This window comes from Drosophila subobscura, chromosome U (assembly GCF_008121235.1).
Source record: "Drosophila subobscura isolate 14011-0131.10 chromosome U, UCBerk_Dsub_1.0, whole genome shotgun sequence".
NCBI classification, from domain to species: Eukaryota; Metazoa; Arthropoda; class Insecta; order Diptera; family Drosophilidae; genus Drosophila; species Drosophila subobscura.
Window position 1 is genome coordinate 12,944,616 of NC_048534.1, and position 16,954 is coordinate 12,961,569.

The 16,954-nt window shown below is 47.2% G+C and overlaps 6 protein-coding genes across 8 annotated transcripts; 4 read left to right on the top strand and 2 right to left on the bottom strand.

The window, feature by feature from the left end:
- The first annotated feature begins 1,405 nt into the window (after nucleotides 1-1,405).
- Nucleotides 1,406-7,750, top strand: LOC117900002 (androgen-induced gene 1 protein). 3 transcript variants are annotated; one of them, XM_034810175.1, is made up of 3 exons: nucleotides 1,406-1,611; nucleotides 6,677-6,897; nucleotides 6,955-7,750. In XM_034810175.1, exons 1-3 carry the CDS (start codon nucleotides 1,414-1,416, stop codon nucleotides 7,277-7,279), a joined length of 744 nt encoding a protein of 247 aa, XP_034666066.1. In that variant the 5' UTR covers nucleotides 1,406-1,413; the 3' UTR covers nucleotides 7,280-7,750. The 3 variants fall into 3 exon arrangements, with proteins under 3 accessions (XP_034666066.1, XP_034666067.1, XP_034666064.1); XM_034810176.1 differs by lacking the exon at nucleotides 1,406-1,611 and adding an exon at nucleotides 5,269-5,488 and having other exon boundaries at nucleotides 6,955-7,568; XM_034810173.1 differs by lacking the exon at nucleotides 1,406-1,611 and adding an exon at nucleotides 6,194-6,436.
- Nucleotides 3,049-5,042, top strand: LOC117900000 (protein amnionless). Its single transcript, XM_034810171.1, has one exon. It carries the CDS (start codon nucleotides 3,263-3,265, stop codon nucleotides 4,814-4,816), a length of 1,554 nt encoding a protein of 517 aa, XP_034666062.1. The 5' UTR covers nucleotides 3,049-3,262; the 3' UTR covers nucleotides 4,817-5,042.
- Nucleotides 7,751-7,955: 205 nt separating the features above from the next.
- On the top strand, nucleotides 7,956-8,991 carry LOC117900001 (androgen-induced gene 1 protein). Its single transcript, XM_034810172.1, has 2 exons — nucleotides 7,956-8,498; nucleotides 8,554-8,991. The coding sequence occupies exons 1-2, from the start codon at nucleotides 8,005-8,007 to the stop codon at nucleotides 8,888-8,890; spliced, it is 831 nt and encodes a 276-aa protein (XP_034666063.1). The 5' UTR covers nucleotides 7,956-8,004; the 3' UTR covers nucleotides 8,891-8,991.
- LOC117899998 (protein smoothened) lies at nucleotides 8,900-13,106 on the bottom strand. Its single transcript, XM_034810170.1, has 6 exons — nucleotides 12,802-13,106; nucleotides 12,332-12,737; nucleotides 11,777-12,258; nucleotides 11,093-11,713; nucleotides 10,867-11,037; nucleotides 8,900-10,800 (listed from the first exon to the last, which is right to left on the bottom strand). Exons 1-6 carry the CDS (start codon nucleotides 12,807-12,809, stop codon nucleotides 9,333-9,335), a joined length of 3,156 nt encoding a protein of 1,051 aa, XP_034666061.1. The 5' UTR covers nucleotides 12,810-13,106; the 3' UTR covers nucleotides 8,900-9,332.
- Nucleotides 13,107-13,811: 705 nt separating this feature from the next.
- LOC117902561 lies at nucleotides 13,812-16,162 on the top strand. The gene is made up of 4 exons (XM_034814002.1): nucleotides 13,812-14,087; nucleotides 14,181-14,342; nucleotides 14,411-15,610; nucleotides 15,669-16,162. Exons 1-4 carry the CDS (start codon nucleotides 13,934-13,936, stop codon nucleotides 15,971-15,973), a joined length of 1,821 nt encoding a protein of 606 aa, XP_034669893.1. The 5' UTR covers nucleotides 13,812-13,933; the 3' UTR covers nucleotides 15,974-16,162.
- LOC117902564 lies at nucleotides 16,061-16,946 on the bottom strand. The gene is made up of 2 exons (XM_034814006.1): nucleotides 16,551-16,946; nucleotides 16,061-16,480 (listed from the first exon to the last, which is right to left on the bottom strand). The coding sequence occupies exons 1-2, from the start codon at nucleotides 16,871-16,873 to the stop codon at nucleotides 16,201-16,203; spliced, it is 603 nt and encodes a 200-aa protein (XP_034669897.1). The 5' UTR covers nucleotides 16,874-16,946; the 3' UTR covers nucleotides 16,061-16,200.
- Between the last annotated feature and the right edge of the window lie 8 nt (nucleotides 16,947-16,954).

Here is a 16,954-nt window from a genome sequence, read left to right on the forward strand (position 1 = left end):
GGATTGGTACGTATTTGACAATTTGTTGCTTGTCAACCGGTAGATATAGTATAGTAAGTGCACTATGATACCCTATTTACATAAATTTATATTAGTTTCCAACATTTCCTCAATTCGAGGATATCCTTCCCACTAGGGGTACTAAATGTTGCTTATTCCGTGCCTAATGTTGGGCAGCATGTTGCTGTCCAAGGAACACTTAAAAACATGTTAATGGGAGTTTCTAAACCCTATATTATTGTGGTGCTATTGTAGGGAAAACTTTCAACTGAATTCCACTTTCATTGGTGCTAACTTTACATAATTAATTTGATTAATTAAACTCCATTTAAACACCGAAAATGGCTGCTAATAGATGCAGAAAAATACCAGACATACCACCCACAACAATTCGATTAACTAGCAATCGAGAGGCATATATCGAATTTGCGCGCTCTGGCATTAACTATTCAAACTGGAAATTGCTCTGACTTTGCTATTTTTCTTATCTCTTGCTTTGACGCAATGACTAAAATATTATCTAAATATAGAGGATATAATATTGTTATCGTGTTTGCGGATTTCATGCGCTGATATGGCTGCATGATGCTCCCCCGTTCTGTTTGTCTGCTGTGGAAATCAAACTTACGAGCTGCAATAGTATGCGGCCCCCGTGGTTGCGATTCATTCAGATGATTGGCCATTAACAAATGTGGCCCAACGCACAAGGAAAGGGCCCAGGCACGCAGCTCCCCAATTCGGGACATGCGCACGACCAACAAAAGAAAAGGAATAATGAAACCAAAACCAAAAAGCCGAAACCAAAACCGAAACAGAAGCAACAGCAACAGCACAAGTACAACCACACAATACAACGGGTAGGGGCCAACGCGGCGTATGGGTAACATTTAGCCAGGTCCACAATGCGACTCCAGTTTTCCACACGTTCAGTTCACGTTCAGTAGTGCCGCCGCCGACACGAAGAGGAGAACAAAAGCAACACCACCAACAGGGGGGATACAAATAAGTGAATTCCAGATACAAAATAAATATTTTACGTGCGTGCGTTTTGCTTTTGGCTTACTTGTGATTTGTTTAGAGTAGAAATCAAAATTAAAACAATCAACAATTGTGTGCCTAACGGCACATAAAACACCATTAAGTTATTAACATGCAAAATAAACACTCGAAAAGCCACAGGGAACTTCAATTAGTGTTTGTGTGTCTTAAGAACGATAGTTTTGTGTGGATTTAAATATTTATGTCAGTGACGCAAATATTGATTTAAATTTGTGCGCGCTTTGGCCTGACTTGAGGAAGGCCTTTCGGCACGAACTTGTAGCCGCTTTTTATGTTTGTTTTATTCATGCAAAAAGCAACTGACAAACTGATGTTTCCCCCTCCCCACTTTGGCTTTCGTTTATAGCTGTCAGGATGACCAAGGTGGAGCTATACAAGTCGCGTTTATTTGTGACAATCATACACCTCTGTGCCCTGGGCCAATTCGCTTACGGCCTCTACTATAGCCACTTTGAGATCCAACGCAGCTACAAGCTGAAGACCACAGCGAGTCGTCGCCTGGTGCCGGACTCTCTGCCGCAGAAGGTTAAATTTCTGTCCTACTGGTGTCTGGTGAGTCGATTTATGGATCATTTATATAGCCCCATTCCCCTCTTACATACATATATTATGGGCATTAAAAAAGCGACGGAAATGCGGCCAGCTTTTGGTTATTTCAAGTGTGCAGAAAAGAATTATTGTTATTATTTGTGCCGCCTCCATTTATGTCTGCCATATGCTTATTTGTTTGTCTGCTCATTGAGGTTGTATTCAAGTTGTATGCTGCCACTCCCCACTCTGCCTCTTTGTGTTCGTTGCATTTCGATTGCACTTCTCGTTGTATCTTCTGAGAAATGATTTCTTTCTCCTGTGGGCCACAATATTTATTTGCTCAGATGAACCAACAGATTTATGGTACTGACGAATGCCAGACCAGACTCCATGGTATTTACTTATCGTTAAAATTGTTTAGAAAATCGATCGGTTATTGCACATTTCTCACTTCCACTCGGCCACCAAGTGGCCGGACTGTGCTCTCCGTCTGTCATCGGGGAAAGGCAATTATTTAGCCGAAATTTCTTGTTCAAAAATCGTTCATTCAGGAATGATATTCGGGCGGCACACGTTTTGGTTATAAATTATAAAAACAATTGCGGTTTGTACTGCCAGGAAAGTTTTTGTACTTTTAGTTTATTGTTGAACGACCTTGCCTGCCCTTGATTAATCTTCTCCACCTCCTCCGCCAGTCTCTCTTTCAACGCTTTGATCTTGTGAGCATAAAGTGCTTCATATCGAAAGATGTATATTCCTTGGCAAATGGCTTTTATGTAGTCGCACGAGCATTACCATTACCATCCGGTTCGAAACTTTTTTAGCTGCTGCTCGTACCATATTTTGTTTGGGGCATTCCAATGGCTTCCGTCAAGCGCCTCCGTAAACGCTAGACGAACGAACGAATAATTGTTTATATCAGCGCAATCAAAATAAAAAAATAAACTTCAACTATTTTGTGCGAAACAATTGCATTGTTGGAGCAAAAAGTGATCCAAGATATGTATTTTTCTATGTACATGGAACATATGTACAGATATGTACAGAGATGTGTTTGCGGATTGCTGGTGTTGCTTCGATTTTGTGTTGATTTCCAACGATTTATTAGTCTGATATTTATAAAGCGAATTTATGGATTCAGGCATGTTTGCGAGTGATCTGAAAAGTCCACTCATTTTGCTCTCAGAATTTGTGTAAACTATTTGATGTGAGTTTAAGTTTTAACATAATTCATCTCTAATCTAGAACCCTTTCAAACGGATTACTTAAGATCTTAACTCGTGGAGTTTGGAGTTGGCATTTGGGATTGGAAGTTCTCTCTCCCTTCCTTCCATAGGTACATATATTACCCAGGAAATCTCCTATAAATTATGTTTTCAATCTCTAGCCATTCCTTGCACCTGCACAAACCCGCTTAAAATATGTGCTATACCCGTTCCTGCGCATACCCTACGACAATCGATTTTGTTTGGATGTGCCTGTCCCATTGGGTTAGTTTATTTGCTCTCGCTGAAAGGTTTCGATCTTGATTGCTACATCAGTCTGTAGCTACATATTCCGTCTGGAATGGGTGGGGGTAACGCTCTCGTGATATCTAAATAAACGCCCCCAAAAACACACGCACGAAATTGTGGCAACAAAATTCAGTTGAAACTTCCATTCTGTTGGCATCATGTGGTGGTCGGTGTTGCTCGGGATCTGCCAAGTGGCCTCAGCCACCAAGTGGTACAGCGGTGGAGCAGACTTCAACAGTCCCAGCGCTTGGGTGGATGAGTACATGCCCTGTCCGCAGGATTTGGTGGTGTTTCCCACACACTTTCCGGCCATTCTGCCACTGCCAGAGAGCATCTCCATTGATGGCTTGGTTTTGCCCCGGGATGGGGCCATCCTAATAGCCGAGGAGTCCACCATAAGCTTCGGCGCTGCAAGGAACTCCAAGTGTGACAGTGACGAGAGGAAGGCACACCTGAAGCCACCCAAGTCAAGCAAATGGTTTGACCCACAGACCTGGAAGTGGGCGGATCTCTCGAAGAGTGGCTCCTCCCCCGTGCCGGAGCTGGAGCGGGTGCCCTGCGACGATGAGCAGGTTATTGTCAAGGGCCATGCTGCGCTCGCCTTCGATCTGGAGAATGTGCAGCACCTACGGTTGGGTCAGCTGATCCTCGCTGGCTCCTCCATCTCCAAGTTCTACTTGGAGCAGCTCTTGGCCCGAGATTTGGGCAGATTTCTCTTCCACAATGCTCGGGACGTTCAGGTGGAGTACTATCGCGGTGAGTTGTGTGGCTGCCACAAGGACTTTGATCGCCTCATCGAGCCCGTCTGCCACAACGTTCAGGAGCAGTGCGAGGCGCCACATTGCCTGTCGCCAGTGCGTCCCTTTGGCTCCTGTTGCCTCATCTGTGGCGCTGTCCTCACCATGCCCCGCCAGCACTGCTCCGAGGAGGATCGCAGGACTCTGCTAACGGAACTCAATCTAATGATGGTGGAGCAGGAGCTGGAGGATAAGATTCAGCTGCATGTGGATCACGTGAGCTCCGAGCAGTACGGCAGCTTCCTGCAGGCCATCGTCACGGATCGGGGCGGCTACAACCAGCGGAGTGTCGAGTTCGTGCAGTTCCTCACCGAGCATCGCAATCGGAGCAGCTTTCTGGCCAAGCAGCTGGGCGTGGAGCTGAAGGCATCCGGTCGTCCCCACAATCCGAATGTCAGCTTTGCCTCCGTTCTCCTCATTCTCTTCTGCATGGCCCTGGTGGGCGTTGTGAGTGTCATCATTTTGGCCCACTTTATGCCCGAGAATCCCCACCTGAATCGCATTCCCCAATGGATACACGATCCACGTCGCTGGCGCTGGCGCTGGCATCACTTGGGTGTCCGACTGCGTCGCAATCCGCTCTTCAATCGCTTCGAGAATGCCGCAGCTGGTGGCGGCCACAATGATGAGGCTGTCGGTGCTGCTGGCTCTGGTGTGGATCGTGTCACTGTCATGGGCTACGATCCCGGCAGCGATGAGGTGCGTGAGAGATCCTTTGACAATCCCATGTTCGAGCAGGGACCAACTGCGGACAGTCCCAAAGAGTCCCAAGATCGGCCAGAGTTGATGGCTGCTCCGCCTGCCATGGAGACCGGTGATCTGGACAGCTGCAGTGGTAGCGTGGAGGAGCAGGAGCTGACCGAAATCAATTTGGAGTCTTCCGAGGGCGAAACCGATGAGGAGGCGGAAATCTAACTTTTATTTGTATTTATAAGCATGACATAACCTCACATCGAATCAATTATCAGCGACCAATCGATAAATCAAAAAAAGAAGCAGTTAGCAGTCCTTTAATGACGCAGCCACGCTTTTAGTTGAGTTGGCCTTGCCCCTTGACCTTCAGCGGGCACTCAATGGAATCGATAGTTGCCGTTACTTGCGAGCAGCTATTGTCATAAATAAATGTACAGGTCTATTCATAGATGGCTCCACTTTCGCCTCCCTTTGGCCAGATTAAAGCACTGCTCTCAAGTTATCAATTCAACTTCTGTCAATTCATACTTTGTACCACGGCGGCGGTGGCGACAGATAAGCACACGCACACCCTAACCTTATCAGTGCGAATACATATACATACATACATACATATGCACATACATACATACCACTGCAACTGCTGTTGGTAGCTGGACTGGGGCCGCTAATCAGTACGTATCTGACATTCGAAAGTTTAACATGGCCAAACCCAAGACAAAGTCGAAGAGCAAAGGCTCCACATCACCGGGCTTCAATAAGGCGGTGCAATTAGTGCTCCATTTGACGGCCGCGCTGCAGTTCAGCTATGGCGTGTACATCTTCCACAACATTCAGATGCCCAATACGGTTCCCTTTGCCGGAAAGTTCAAGTTCCTAACGTTTATTTGTGCGGTAAGAAAAACATATTCGTCCATCAATTCGTCAGTCGTTTAAAATTATAGTATTAGTGCTGAGAGCCCCAACTAGCTGGTAATATTACATGGAATATTAAAATAGGGGAATATGATTTCCGAGATCAGCAAAAAGACCGTTAACCCATTGTCGACCAGGGGGGTTTACGTACACACTCGAATTTTATAAAACTGGAAGAACATTAGCGCAGTTCAGCTAAAAGATATCGTGGCAATATTTGCTACTAAAGAGGAAGAAAGGGATGATTCAGAAAGATACATTTACAAAACGGTAAAATTTTCCATGGTTCACTCAAGTCGTTCACCTGTTTAAATATAGGGGTATTAAGTGGGTTAATCTTGTTTTATCGTATATCGGCATTTAATATTCCGTTTTATACGAATTTTTTTGTTTTTATTTTTTTAGTTTTTACATTAGTTGACAAACAATCCAATAAAAGGAAATTATCCAATCTTTCGGAAAATTTCGGAATATTTAAGTTAAGTAACATATGCGGTATATTTTAAAAAGGAGAAGGTTTATATTTTGGTATATTTCCGATGTTCTGACGGTATATTTGATCGGCCATTCATACCAAATTATTACCAAAATCCAATCATCCCTGCGATGATTTATAAAAAAAAAAAAAAAAATACCAAATTATTCGTACTTCCATTCATTCATACTTGTTTTTCGTTTGCGATTTGTTGTGTGTTGTGTAAAAATCAATTAACTGCCTGAGAGATGAACCCAGCAGTTAGAGCAAACTCCGTTTATAGTGGCGTGTATGGGGCCCTGAGGACCCTGCTGCATCTAACGGCCGCCGTACAGTTCACCTATGGCATATACTATGATTATTCGTATGTGGAGTTCCCCACAACCGAGCCTGAGATGAGGATGCATCATCCGTTTGGTGGGAAGTTTAAATATCTGACATTTTTGGATGCGGTAAGGCAGCGAAGCAACCTCTCGTGCATACAAATTACAGCCTAAAGTTCAGTTGGTAACTCGCTTTGAATCTAATCTGAAAACGATTGGATAATGCGCTTACACGCAACCGTGATTGGGGGGAAGTAATTCCTTCCACTCCACTCAACAGAACAACCCTTCGACTGTAGTTATCACACACACACGCCACATATATTTACGTATCTGTCTGACCACCCATTTGCCTTTACCCACTTACAGATAATTCAGGCTCTCTACTATATCGTTTCGCTCGTCAATGATTTTGTGGGCACAAATGAGCTGGCACCCAAGCGGCCCCCTGCCATACGCCAGTTCAAGGACTGGCTGATGGCCACCCTCGCCTTCCCCGTGGCTCTCAATGTGGGTGTCACCTTTTGGTCGCTGTATGCCATCGACCGTGAACTCGTCTTCCCCAAAGTCTTGGACCCCGTTTTTCCCAGGTGAGTAAAGCTGCGTTTTCGTTCTATGAACACTTAACGAATGCATTTCTGTTGCAGCTGGCTGAACCATATACTCCACACCAATATTGTTGTCTTCATTGTCCTGGAGCTGTTTACCTCATATCGCGCCTATCCCAAACGCAGCAAGGGCCTCACCGGCCTCACCATCTTCATGGGCGCCTACTTGGTGTGGATTCACATTGTCAAGCATTATTCCGGTGTCTGGGTGTATCCGGTGTTGGAGGTGCTGCAGCTGCCGCAGCGCATTGTCTTCTTTGTGGCCGTGATTGGCTTCACATTGGCTCTCTACCTGGTCGGCGAGTTCTTGAACAATACCGTGTGGGCCAAGGAAGTGAAGCTGGCCAAGCGCAAGTCCAACTAGGCTGTTAGGCTGTGCCTCTGCTTGATGGGCGTTCGACGTTGTGTTGTAGTCACGTTTAATTAGTAACTATATACAAAGAAGTAATTCGCTTATACATATATTTTACATACCTATTAAAATGTGAAAATTAATGAAGTCTAGAGAAGAAAAAACCAAACAAAACACAAAACTTGCTAATGATATTCTATTCTTAATAAGAATTACATTCATTATTGTATTTCGAAGCAGACACACAAATTTTTGAGATTAATAGTCGTAGAAGGCCTCCTGCGAGTTCAGTGCAAGACAAGTTCTCTTTTTCTCTTATCGGTTTTAAATAGTTGGATCGTTAAGTGGAAAATTTGCCTTTTCAAATTGAAACAAAACCTCATATCAAGGCACATCAAAAAACACTTTGAATACCTGCGTTAAATCCTGTAATTTCAAAAATATAATATAATATAGTACGAGTATCACAATAAAGTCGAAAAACTCTGGTTTACTGTATTAGGGTTTTGAAAATGGGCGCTCAAAATGTACAGTTATTTGTTATCTGTCTCAAAACGGTAGAATTTTGTTTGTTTTGTTTGTGTTTAATGGTTGTGTGTTGGCGTGCGGGGGTGAGGTAAGGTAAGGTGCGAGCCAAGCCCCAATAAAACAGCTGACCGCAGCAAGGTATATTGCACGGAAGGTAGTGGCCCCACATTAGTCCGAAATTAAATCAAACACAGCAAACGTTTTGAATAATGACCAAAAGCAAAAAACAATTACGTGAATTGCACAGCGCCAAGGAAGCCGCTCAGGCCACCAACGACCGGCTAGACACTTGCAACGATGCCTACACAAGCGGCGCCTTCAAGTACCTGCGACTCCTTGTGCACGCGCTGGCAGCGGCACAATTCTCGTATGGCATTTACTATCACTACTTCCGTGTGCACTGGCCCAAGGACCTGCAGGACGAGGAGGAGCTGAAGGCACGCTGGGGCGGCAAGTTCAAGTATCTGACATTCCTGGACGTCATATTGCAGGCCCTCTACCACAGTCTGGCCTTGCTCAACGATCTTTTTGGCGACAATACCGTCAACGTGGCCACAAAGTCCAAGCTGCGGTCGGTCCGCGATTATGTGTTCTCGGCCCTGGCCTTTCCCGTGGCCCACAATGTTTGCATCTCGTTCTGGGTCATTTATATGTGGGATCGCGAGCTCATCTTTCCCTCAGCGTTGGACGCCATATTTCCAAGGCAAGTGCAATTACATTAATTACTTCTACGTGCCGCTAAAAACTTCCTTTTGCAGCTGGCTAAACCATGTGGTACATACGAATGTGGCCCTGCTGGCGGTAATGGACATGTTTACGTGCTTCCGTCGCTACCCCAGCCGCCTGGCCGGCGTCACGGGCAACATTTCGTTCATTCTGCTGTACATTATTTGGCTGCACATCGTGCGCTACTTCAGCGGTGAGTGGGTTTATCCCATTTTGGAGGTGTTACCCATGCCGCTGCGCTACCTGTTCCTGGCCCTTTTGGTGGGCTTCAATCTCGTTTGCTACTTGCTGGGCGAGTACTGCAACAGCGTGGTCTGGGCACAGGAGTTTAAGCTGCTGCAGCGGCAGCAGAAGATCAAACAGGGCTAGGACTTGAAATGGATTTAAAATCGTTTTATTAGTCACACACAAAAAAACATATGAGATATTTTGTAAACGTTGTAAAGGCACTTTTTTGTAATACTCGTAAACATTTGTGTTCCATTATTCGTTGTGTTGTGCGTTGAGCAGAGAGGCTGCTGCTGCACATATAATCTATAAGCTAAAGTCTAGTCGTGTTCAGGAAACATCATTTACATGCAGAGACACAGGGGATACATGGTTGAACTTAGCTGCTAAATGGGTTGAGATTTGTGGGACTTAATCTATGAGTATTAATTCGTAAAGTCGCTTAATTCTGCTCAATAAAACAATCATCGGACTTGTCCGACGCTCTTGTGGCATCCCCAAGGAAGACGCACACAAATATTCGAGTAGTTTATCGAAACTTAAGTAAATGCATTGGGTTGAGTATTGTTCTGCGCCAGTCTTACTATTTGGATGGGAGCAGCAGCATTTTCAGCTTATCCGATTCGCTCATAAATGTGGGTTCGCCCCGGTGATGCCGCTGGCCGTTGTGGCCCAGCAGGGAGTGCATCTCGGTGGCGGCTTCCTCGTCGTTGCGCTGACGACTGGCCGCATTCAGCAGTCGCATCGCCTGCTGCAGCTCCTCGTTGCCATACGAGGGTATGTTGAGGTTGGCAATCTCGAAGGGAGTGGCCTGAATGCCCACATCGCAGCTGGTCTTGCTGTTGCGCGAATGCGGCTTGCCCATCGACATGCCCGAATAGGAACTGTGCATCAGGCTGCCAACATCCAGGGCCACGTCCAGCTCCACTGAGGAGCAGCTGAGCGAGTCGTCCCGCACATAGTCGCGCTTGAAGTCCATTTGCAGCAAGTCAGTCAGGCCATTGCTGATGTTTTTGGCATGGTGATGCGACTTGGGCGGGTCCTTCCTCGACTTACGCGACTGACGACTTCGCGTGGAGTTGCGCGAGTGACGATTGCCGTTCGACTCGTTGGATTTTTGCACGTTCTTGATGAAATTCTCCAGAGCCACCTGCTTGCTGTTCGGCAGCTCCTCAATCTTTGGCCCCTTCCTCACATCCTCATCATCGTCGTCGTCCTCGCTGAGCTCCTGCTTGACCACCACGTTGAGGTCTTGGATTTTCATGGAAGCGCGTGAGTTCTCCTCCTCGGAGGATGTGGTCATGTCCTGATTCTGCAGAAAGGGAAAGATAAACTCGCCATTCTTTTGCAGAAACTCATTCAGAATCGAGGGATCCAGTCCGGCATTGGCCGTGCGCCGCTTCATGGAGCTGTAGTTGTGCTGCTTCTTGGTGCTGTGGGCGAACACGCCCACTTTGTGACTAGCATTTGGATAGGTTGTCTTCTTCAGGGCAATAACCTGAGACTCCACCGAAGTGCTGCTCTCCCTTCTCCCGCCTGCAGTGCTGTACTTGCTGCTCCTGCCCGTGGCGGCGGCAATGTAGTCTCTCCGCCGCTGTGTGCGCTTGTTGCTCGACGAGGTGCCATGTTTGCCCCGGCTGCGCGATGCCACTTTGGTCTTCATTTCGGCTATCTTCACGGACACCTGAGAGTCCACCGAATTGCGTCGCGACTCCACCGAAACGTGCCGCACACTCACACTGATCTCCGAGTCCAGCGAGTTCTTGCGCGGTCCCTGGCTGGAGGAGTTGGCCGTGGCAGCGCCCGTGAGCGCCATGCGACGCTTAACGCACTGCGGCAGATAATGCACCCAAGTGGAGCTAATCTCATTCGTCTCCGAGGAGTTCAGATCGTTGACATCAAAGTTGAGGCCCACAGGATCGGTGTGGGTGTTGTACAGCGTGATGGATAGCCTGCCCTTGTCCTCGAAGTCCTTGCGCTTGGCCCAGGTCTGGGCAATGACCTTGTGCTTGGGCATTTTGACCTCCTCGACGACCTCCTTGCCGCACTTTCTATAAAGAAACCAAAAAATAATCAAATTAACATTTGAAAGCCCAACAAATAAAAGAGAAACTTACTTTCTGATGTAACGTTTCCAGGTCTCAATGGACGATGGTGTCCAGCACCAGGTGGACATGACAATCCCCGAACTGAAGAGGCACAGCAAGTGCAGCTGCAGCACACCCACGCTGGGACGGTTCTCGATGCGACAGGAGCTCTTCTCCTCGAACACGGAAGTTATTTTGCAGCTGCAACAGAGAGAGATTAGCACAAGAATCGAAGGGATAACGAACCATTGCTCACATTATAAACGCCCTGAAGCTGGCAGCCCACTCCTCGGCATGCCGGAACTCCGTCACATGGCAGGCAATGGCCACCAGAATGAAGACCAAGGTGAGCAGCGCACAGATGCCCATGCGCATGATGATCAAATGGATTTTGTTGCTGGCCGATGTGGATTTAATGTCGTTGGCAAAGTGCTTCAGGCCGAAGAGCATCACCATGCCGCGCGTTATGAAGTAGCCTCCAATGAGAATGACACCGCAGAGCGGTCCCAGCAGCAGGCCAGCCCTCATCGAATGATTGATGTAGCCCACAAAGCAGATGCCGACAATGCTATTGCCGTCCACCTCGCTGAAGGCCATCGTGGTGATGGTCAAGACGAGGGGCAGCGACCAGGCGACCAAATGAAAGTACGAGCCCTTCTTGTCGATGCGATCTTGCACATGGCCCATGGCGCGCCAGTGCCAGGCATACGTGAGGAACACAAACCAGACCATGCCGGCCGTCAGGAAGTAGTAAACCAGCACAAAGATCACAATGCACGAGAGATTCTCGCCGGCGGTGGGCTCCGAATGGCGCAGAGTGCCATCCTTGCGACAGACAATATCCTCGCGGGAGCCGGAAGTGAATTGCAAGAGCCAGCTGGGGATAGAGACACAGAAATGAGACTGCTGTGGGGCTGGAGGAAGCACAAAGTGAACTCACCCAATGCAGGCAATTAGGAAGCACAAATTGATGTAGAATACAATCACAGCCGGATACTTGTTGGCATTCTGCCAGTCGATGAAGAAGGTGGCCACCACAAACAGATTGGAGATCAGGCACAGCGTGCCCGCCCATCCAATCAGCTTGTGGATCTGCCGATGCTCATCGTCCGTGTACAAAGGATCCTTGCAGCGTACACCACAGCCCTCGATGTCCGGATAATAGCTGGCCGCAGTCTCGGCGGGCACCAGCGGACTCAGGCACTGGCCGGTTACATTGAATTTCATGCCGCGAGCACCGTTTGTGCATTTCGTTGGAAAAAGCGTTTCGTTGCAGCGCAGGAATTTCGGGAAAAACGTTGTGTTGTATAGAATGCGACAGGGTTCCAGCGTAATCCGGCACATTTCATACGACGGCAGGTAGACCATGTCCTGGCCGTTGATTTTCTCGCACTTCGGCTTGAAAACAGCGCACAAAAATGGCTATAAGTGGGAGTGGGAAGGGGAAAGGTGTTAGCCAATAAAATCCAAACAATTTCTACTGCGAATTACGTACCTGAATAACCGCCCAACATTTTGGTACATGCCGCAGAGCGTAGTAATCGTTGAGCTTCTCGTTGAGCTCTTTCTCGGTGTGAAAATCTGTTAAATCGAGGCTACTCAATTCATAGGGCAATTTGGACCCAAAGCAGGTGTTCGTGAGATTTGTGGTGGCATAGCAGCGACCCCGTCGCACACACTGAATGTGGCGACTGTCCAGCCCATCGAACCAGGGCTTGTCATCCTTGCCTTTCTTTCCATACAGACGATAATTGAGAGTGCCATTGATGAGCTCCAGTTCCACGTCCACTTGCTTGACACTGCCCGGCGTGGTGCTGCTATACTTAGACAGGCTGCCTGTCGTCGATCGCACGCAGATGGAGGCCACCCACAGGCAAATGATCGCCAGCTCCCAGCAATCCCTGGTGTGCGGGGGGAGAGTAAGCGATTAAATGGTTTCACATAAGCCATTCGCTATTTACTTACATTTGCATAATTCCGTATGTGTCGAGAGTCGAGAGAATAATATTCGCTAATAATACATCCAATTGCAGCCAGCCTTTTGTGAATATCAATGGGCCCCAAGCGGCAGCCGCTCCTTGTTTGGGAGCCACTTGGCGGATAGGATCGCTTGGCGGAGCTACTTCAAAGCATTGTGCTGATGATTTCGTTATATTCGAGTCCTCCCTCGAAATGGCCTGGTTCGAGGAATATTTTGAATTGATTAAAAATATGGAACCAAAGAGAAAAACAAAAAAAAACGCGACTCCGCGGCCGAGAATTAAGAACAGTGTGACCGCGGAAATATCGATAAAATATACAGCATAAGCCTCAAGAATATACCTTATCATTTAAAGAATATACCGTAAATATACCGTCATAATAATCATATTCCTCGATTTTGATGTTCTACTTGATATTACTAACTAGTTAGCAGTCTCAGCGCTAAAACTATTATTTTATCGAATTTATCAATCAATTTTTCACTAGATTGGCTAGTTTTCGTTACTTCCTTTTATTGGAATTAAGTTTAAAACTAAGAAGTCAAACAAACATAGATGGCATAAAGACACTTAAATATACACCCGTATTGGAATATTGATATCAATATATCGATAAAAACCATCAAGGTATAATTAAACAAGCGTTATTAGGTGAGGTGCTTAGGTGTTGGACAACCCTCCAGAGGGTTGTCCAACACCAAGGCGACAGCTTTATTATAATGCTATTTTGGTTGGTTCACATTTTAAGGTTTTAACTTAATTTGAGAACATTCCAATAAAAATAAGTCGTGAAAACATGCCGAGCTTGTGTAGATTTGATTGATAAACTGGATAAAATTATAGTCTTAGGGCTGAGAGTCCTAACTTGCTACAAATATTAAATAGAACATAAAAATTGAGGAAAATGATTTAAGATTTACGATGTATTTACGGTATATTTTTAGAACGAAAAGGTATACTTTGGTATTTTTTTTAAGGTTTTACATCGCTAATTCCGCGGTCACACTGCATCCATCCCTACACCGCTTGGTTTTTATTTCACGGTCCAACAAAAATACAAAAAGAAAGGGCGCTTGGAGGCTTGGTTCTGAATTGAATTATCCAAAATACAAGCCATGGACGTTGCTACAGCAGTGCCCCAGCACACTGCGAACGAAGTGAAGCCCCAGGCAGCAAGCCAGCCGCCGGCCCCGGCGGTCGCAAAGGCAACAAACGAAAATGGTGTACAAACAGGAGGAGCAAAAAAATCAGAAACTAAAACTGGCTCTGGTGCGTACCCGCTGCCCGGATATGCTAAAACGCTAATGGATGGGATGGGTTGTGTGTGCACAACAACTAATTTCTTGTTTACTCTCAATGCAGAATCAACACATTCACATTCCAATATGGTGGCTGAAAAGGTGGAGGAGAAATCTAAGGCCGAGTTGTCCACTGAGAAAGTATTGATTACCATATGCAGTGCCGATCGCAAGACCAAGAAGACCTTCATGTCCTTGCCCTCGAGAAAGGATGTGATCGACAAGGGTAAGTAGTGAAATCTTTCCTTGGCAATTTCTTCAATTTACTGAAAATTAATTAAATGTTTTTTTTAGCCCACAAGTACGGATTGGTGGGCAACACCATTGTCCTGGAGACCAACGGTTGCGAGATATGCGAGGATGAGGTCCTCCTGTTTGCAGCCAAGGAGAAGATTCTGTTAATGCTGCTGGCCGAATCGGATGAATATGTTATTCTGCCTCCGCCCTCGCCACTGAGCCGATCGGAGCGTGCTGGCAGCTCGGTGGATCCCAGCTTCTATGCCAACAACAGTATTGTATCGAATGCCAATGACTCGACCGTCTCCAACGACGAGACTCTGTCGCTGGCCAGCGTTACGCCCAGCAATTCGAAGACGTCGGCGCTGTTTAAAGATTTCTCGATACCTTGGAACAAGGTACCCAACGACATAATGAAATTGCTGCGAGGAAAGAGCAGCCTGGGCAAGCGCCTGAACACCTTTGGCAATATCCTTGTGGAGGCATTGCGGGACCGCTCTGTCCATATACCCATAAAGGTGTTCCGGCAAGTGGCGCAGCAGGCGGCCGACAAGTACCCAGACTCGCTGATGGAAAAGGATCGCGAGGGCCAACTGCTGGCCACCACGCCCCAGTCGCTCATCTCGAAAATGATCAACCGCAACAATGCCCTGAACAGGCCACAGAAGCGAGCCAGCGGCTCCAGTAACTCGGGCAACTTTGAGATCCACATCACCAGCAAGAAGCGCAAGTCCAGTGTGGGCGGCAGCTCAGCGCCCAACGGCGATGCCAAGGCACTGGCAGCCAGCCGGGATCTGGAGGAGAAGAAGGAGCTGCTCATCTCTAGCTACCGTGGCAGCACCACTGTCGAGCCAGCCACCATAACGGAGTACATGAAGGAATGCTTTCCGCTGCAGCGCGCGTTCTTCAACAACAGCGAAAAGATCCCAGACATCACATCCATCAAGGACAACTGGCCGTATATCTTCAACAAGGAGCTGCTGTACCAGCACTTCGAGCTGCTCATGTCAATCGATCCGCGGGTGCTGGAGAAGCGCTTGACTGGCGAGAAGGAGCGCATATTCAGGGTCTTCAAGGCTTCGAAGAACAAGAAGATCAGTGCCCTGGAGGAGAGCAATGCCAATTTGTTGCGTGGCCTGGCCTACCATTTCAACGAGGATCCCGATTACATATTCAAGCAGCTCGACAAGGGCCCCTATCCCAAAGACGTGCTGCAGCAAATGAATCCAACAAATGCCCCCTGGGTGGCTCTAGTCAGTGAGTATACCAAACATTAGCCAAAACGAAAGCCAAGGACTAAGAAAATCTATTGCAGATACGCCCATGACAACAGCCGATGGTGTGGAAGCGCAGAATGAGGCCATGGTTTATATTGAGGGCCAGATAATGGCCCAATTTACCGCCAATGATGGCGATCTGCCCGACATAATTGCCCAATTGATCTGCTACTATTATACCTTCAACATGATGTACCCCAAGGAAGCCAATCAAACACTCGAATTTATGGTCCTCTACTTTCTGCAGCATGCCCCCGAGCAGGCGCGCAACTCCAAAAAGCCCCTCACGGCCAACAGCAAATTCAATCAGCTAATCGCCAAGTTGGCCAATGCAAATGGCTGAAAATGCATAATCTCGCATCAGCAGCAGCCGCATCAATCTCCACTTCCGCAATCTCTGGAAGCCTCTCTGCATGGAGTACATGGAGTCTCATTTTGTTTAGTTTATTTATTATTTTTGCAGACCTATTCCACATGTATTTGTACCACTATGTCTAAGATTTACATAAAGCGTGTAGTAATGTTGTGTATACATTTCTGATTTTGTCCCCCCACACACACACGCCACGACTAATATTCAATGCTCTGCTTCTGGAATGGGTTGTTCCTCATGGCATCCGTCAACTCCTTCTTCGGCTTGACCTTCTTCACCCTGGCTTTCTGCTGCACTGGAGCCGGATGTGCTGGCGCCTTCACGCCATTTCTGGTCAGATCTTCGATGGCAGTTTTTAGGCTCGCTTTCCGTCTGGCCATGGAAACGCCGAGCGTCAGTTTTCTGCGATAGAAGTCGCGTTCCTTGAAGGTAAAGTTCTCGGTGTTGGTTGGCAATTCCCCCTTTGGACCTATCGCACTCTTCAAATGTGGACTTTCCAGGCGGCATCGCGGGCTGTTTCTTATTCTTTCCCTTCTTTTTTTTGGACGGTGTGGGCTCATCTTCGAAGGATTCCCACGTGGTTGTCTCGTTGCGCGTAGCCTCGATTATGCTTCGCCTGTGGTTCTGCTCCCGTTGCCTCCGGAACTCCTTCGCCTTCTCACTGTCCGCATCCAGGCGGTTTGCGTAGCCCGCCTCCGCAGCATCGTCTATAATATCGCTCTTCACATGTTGCCACGGCTGGGCTGTCTCCTCGGGATCGGGAAGGGGTGCCGGTGCCCTGTTGCGTACAAACGGAGCGGGCTTGAACTTCTTCTTGCCCCATGATTTGGTGCGATTCTGCAGCATCTGTTTGTGGTCAGGTCTACCCATGTTCACCAAATTCTTGAGTTTGATTTTGAACGTGTGTTTATTCGACAGAACAATAGAGAAGGGGCTAGGGATAGAATAACT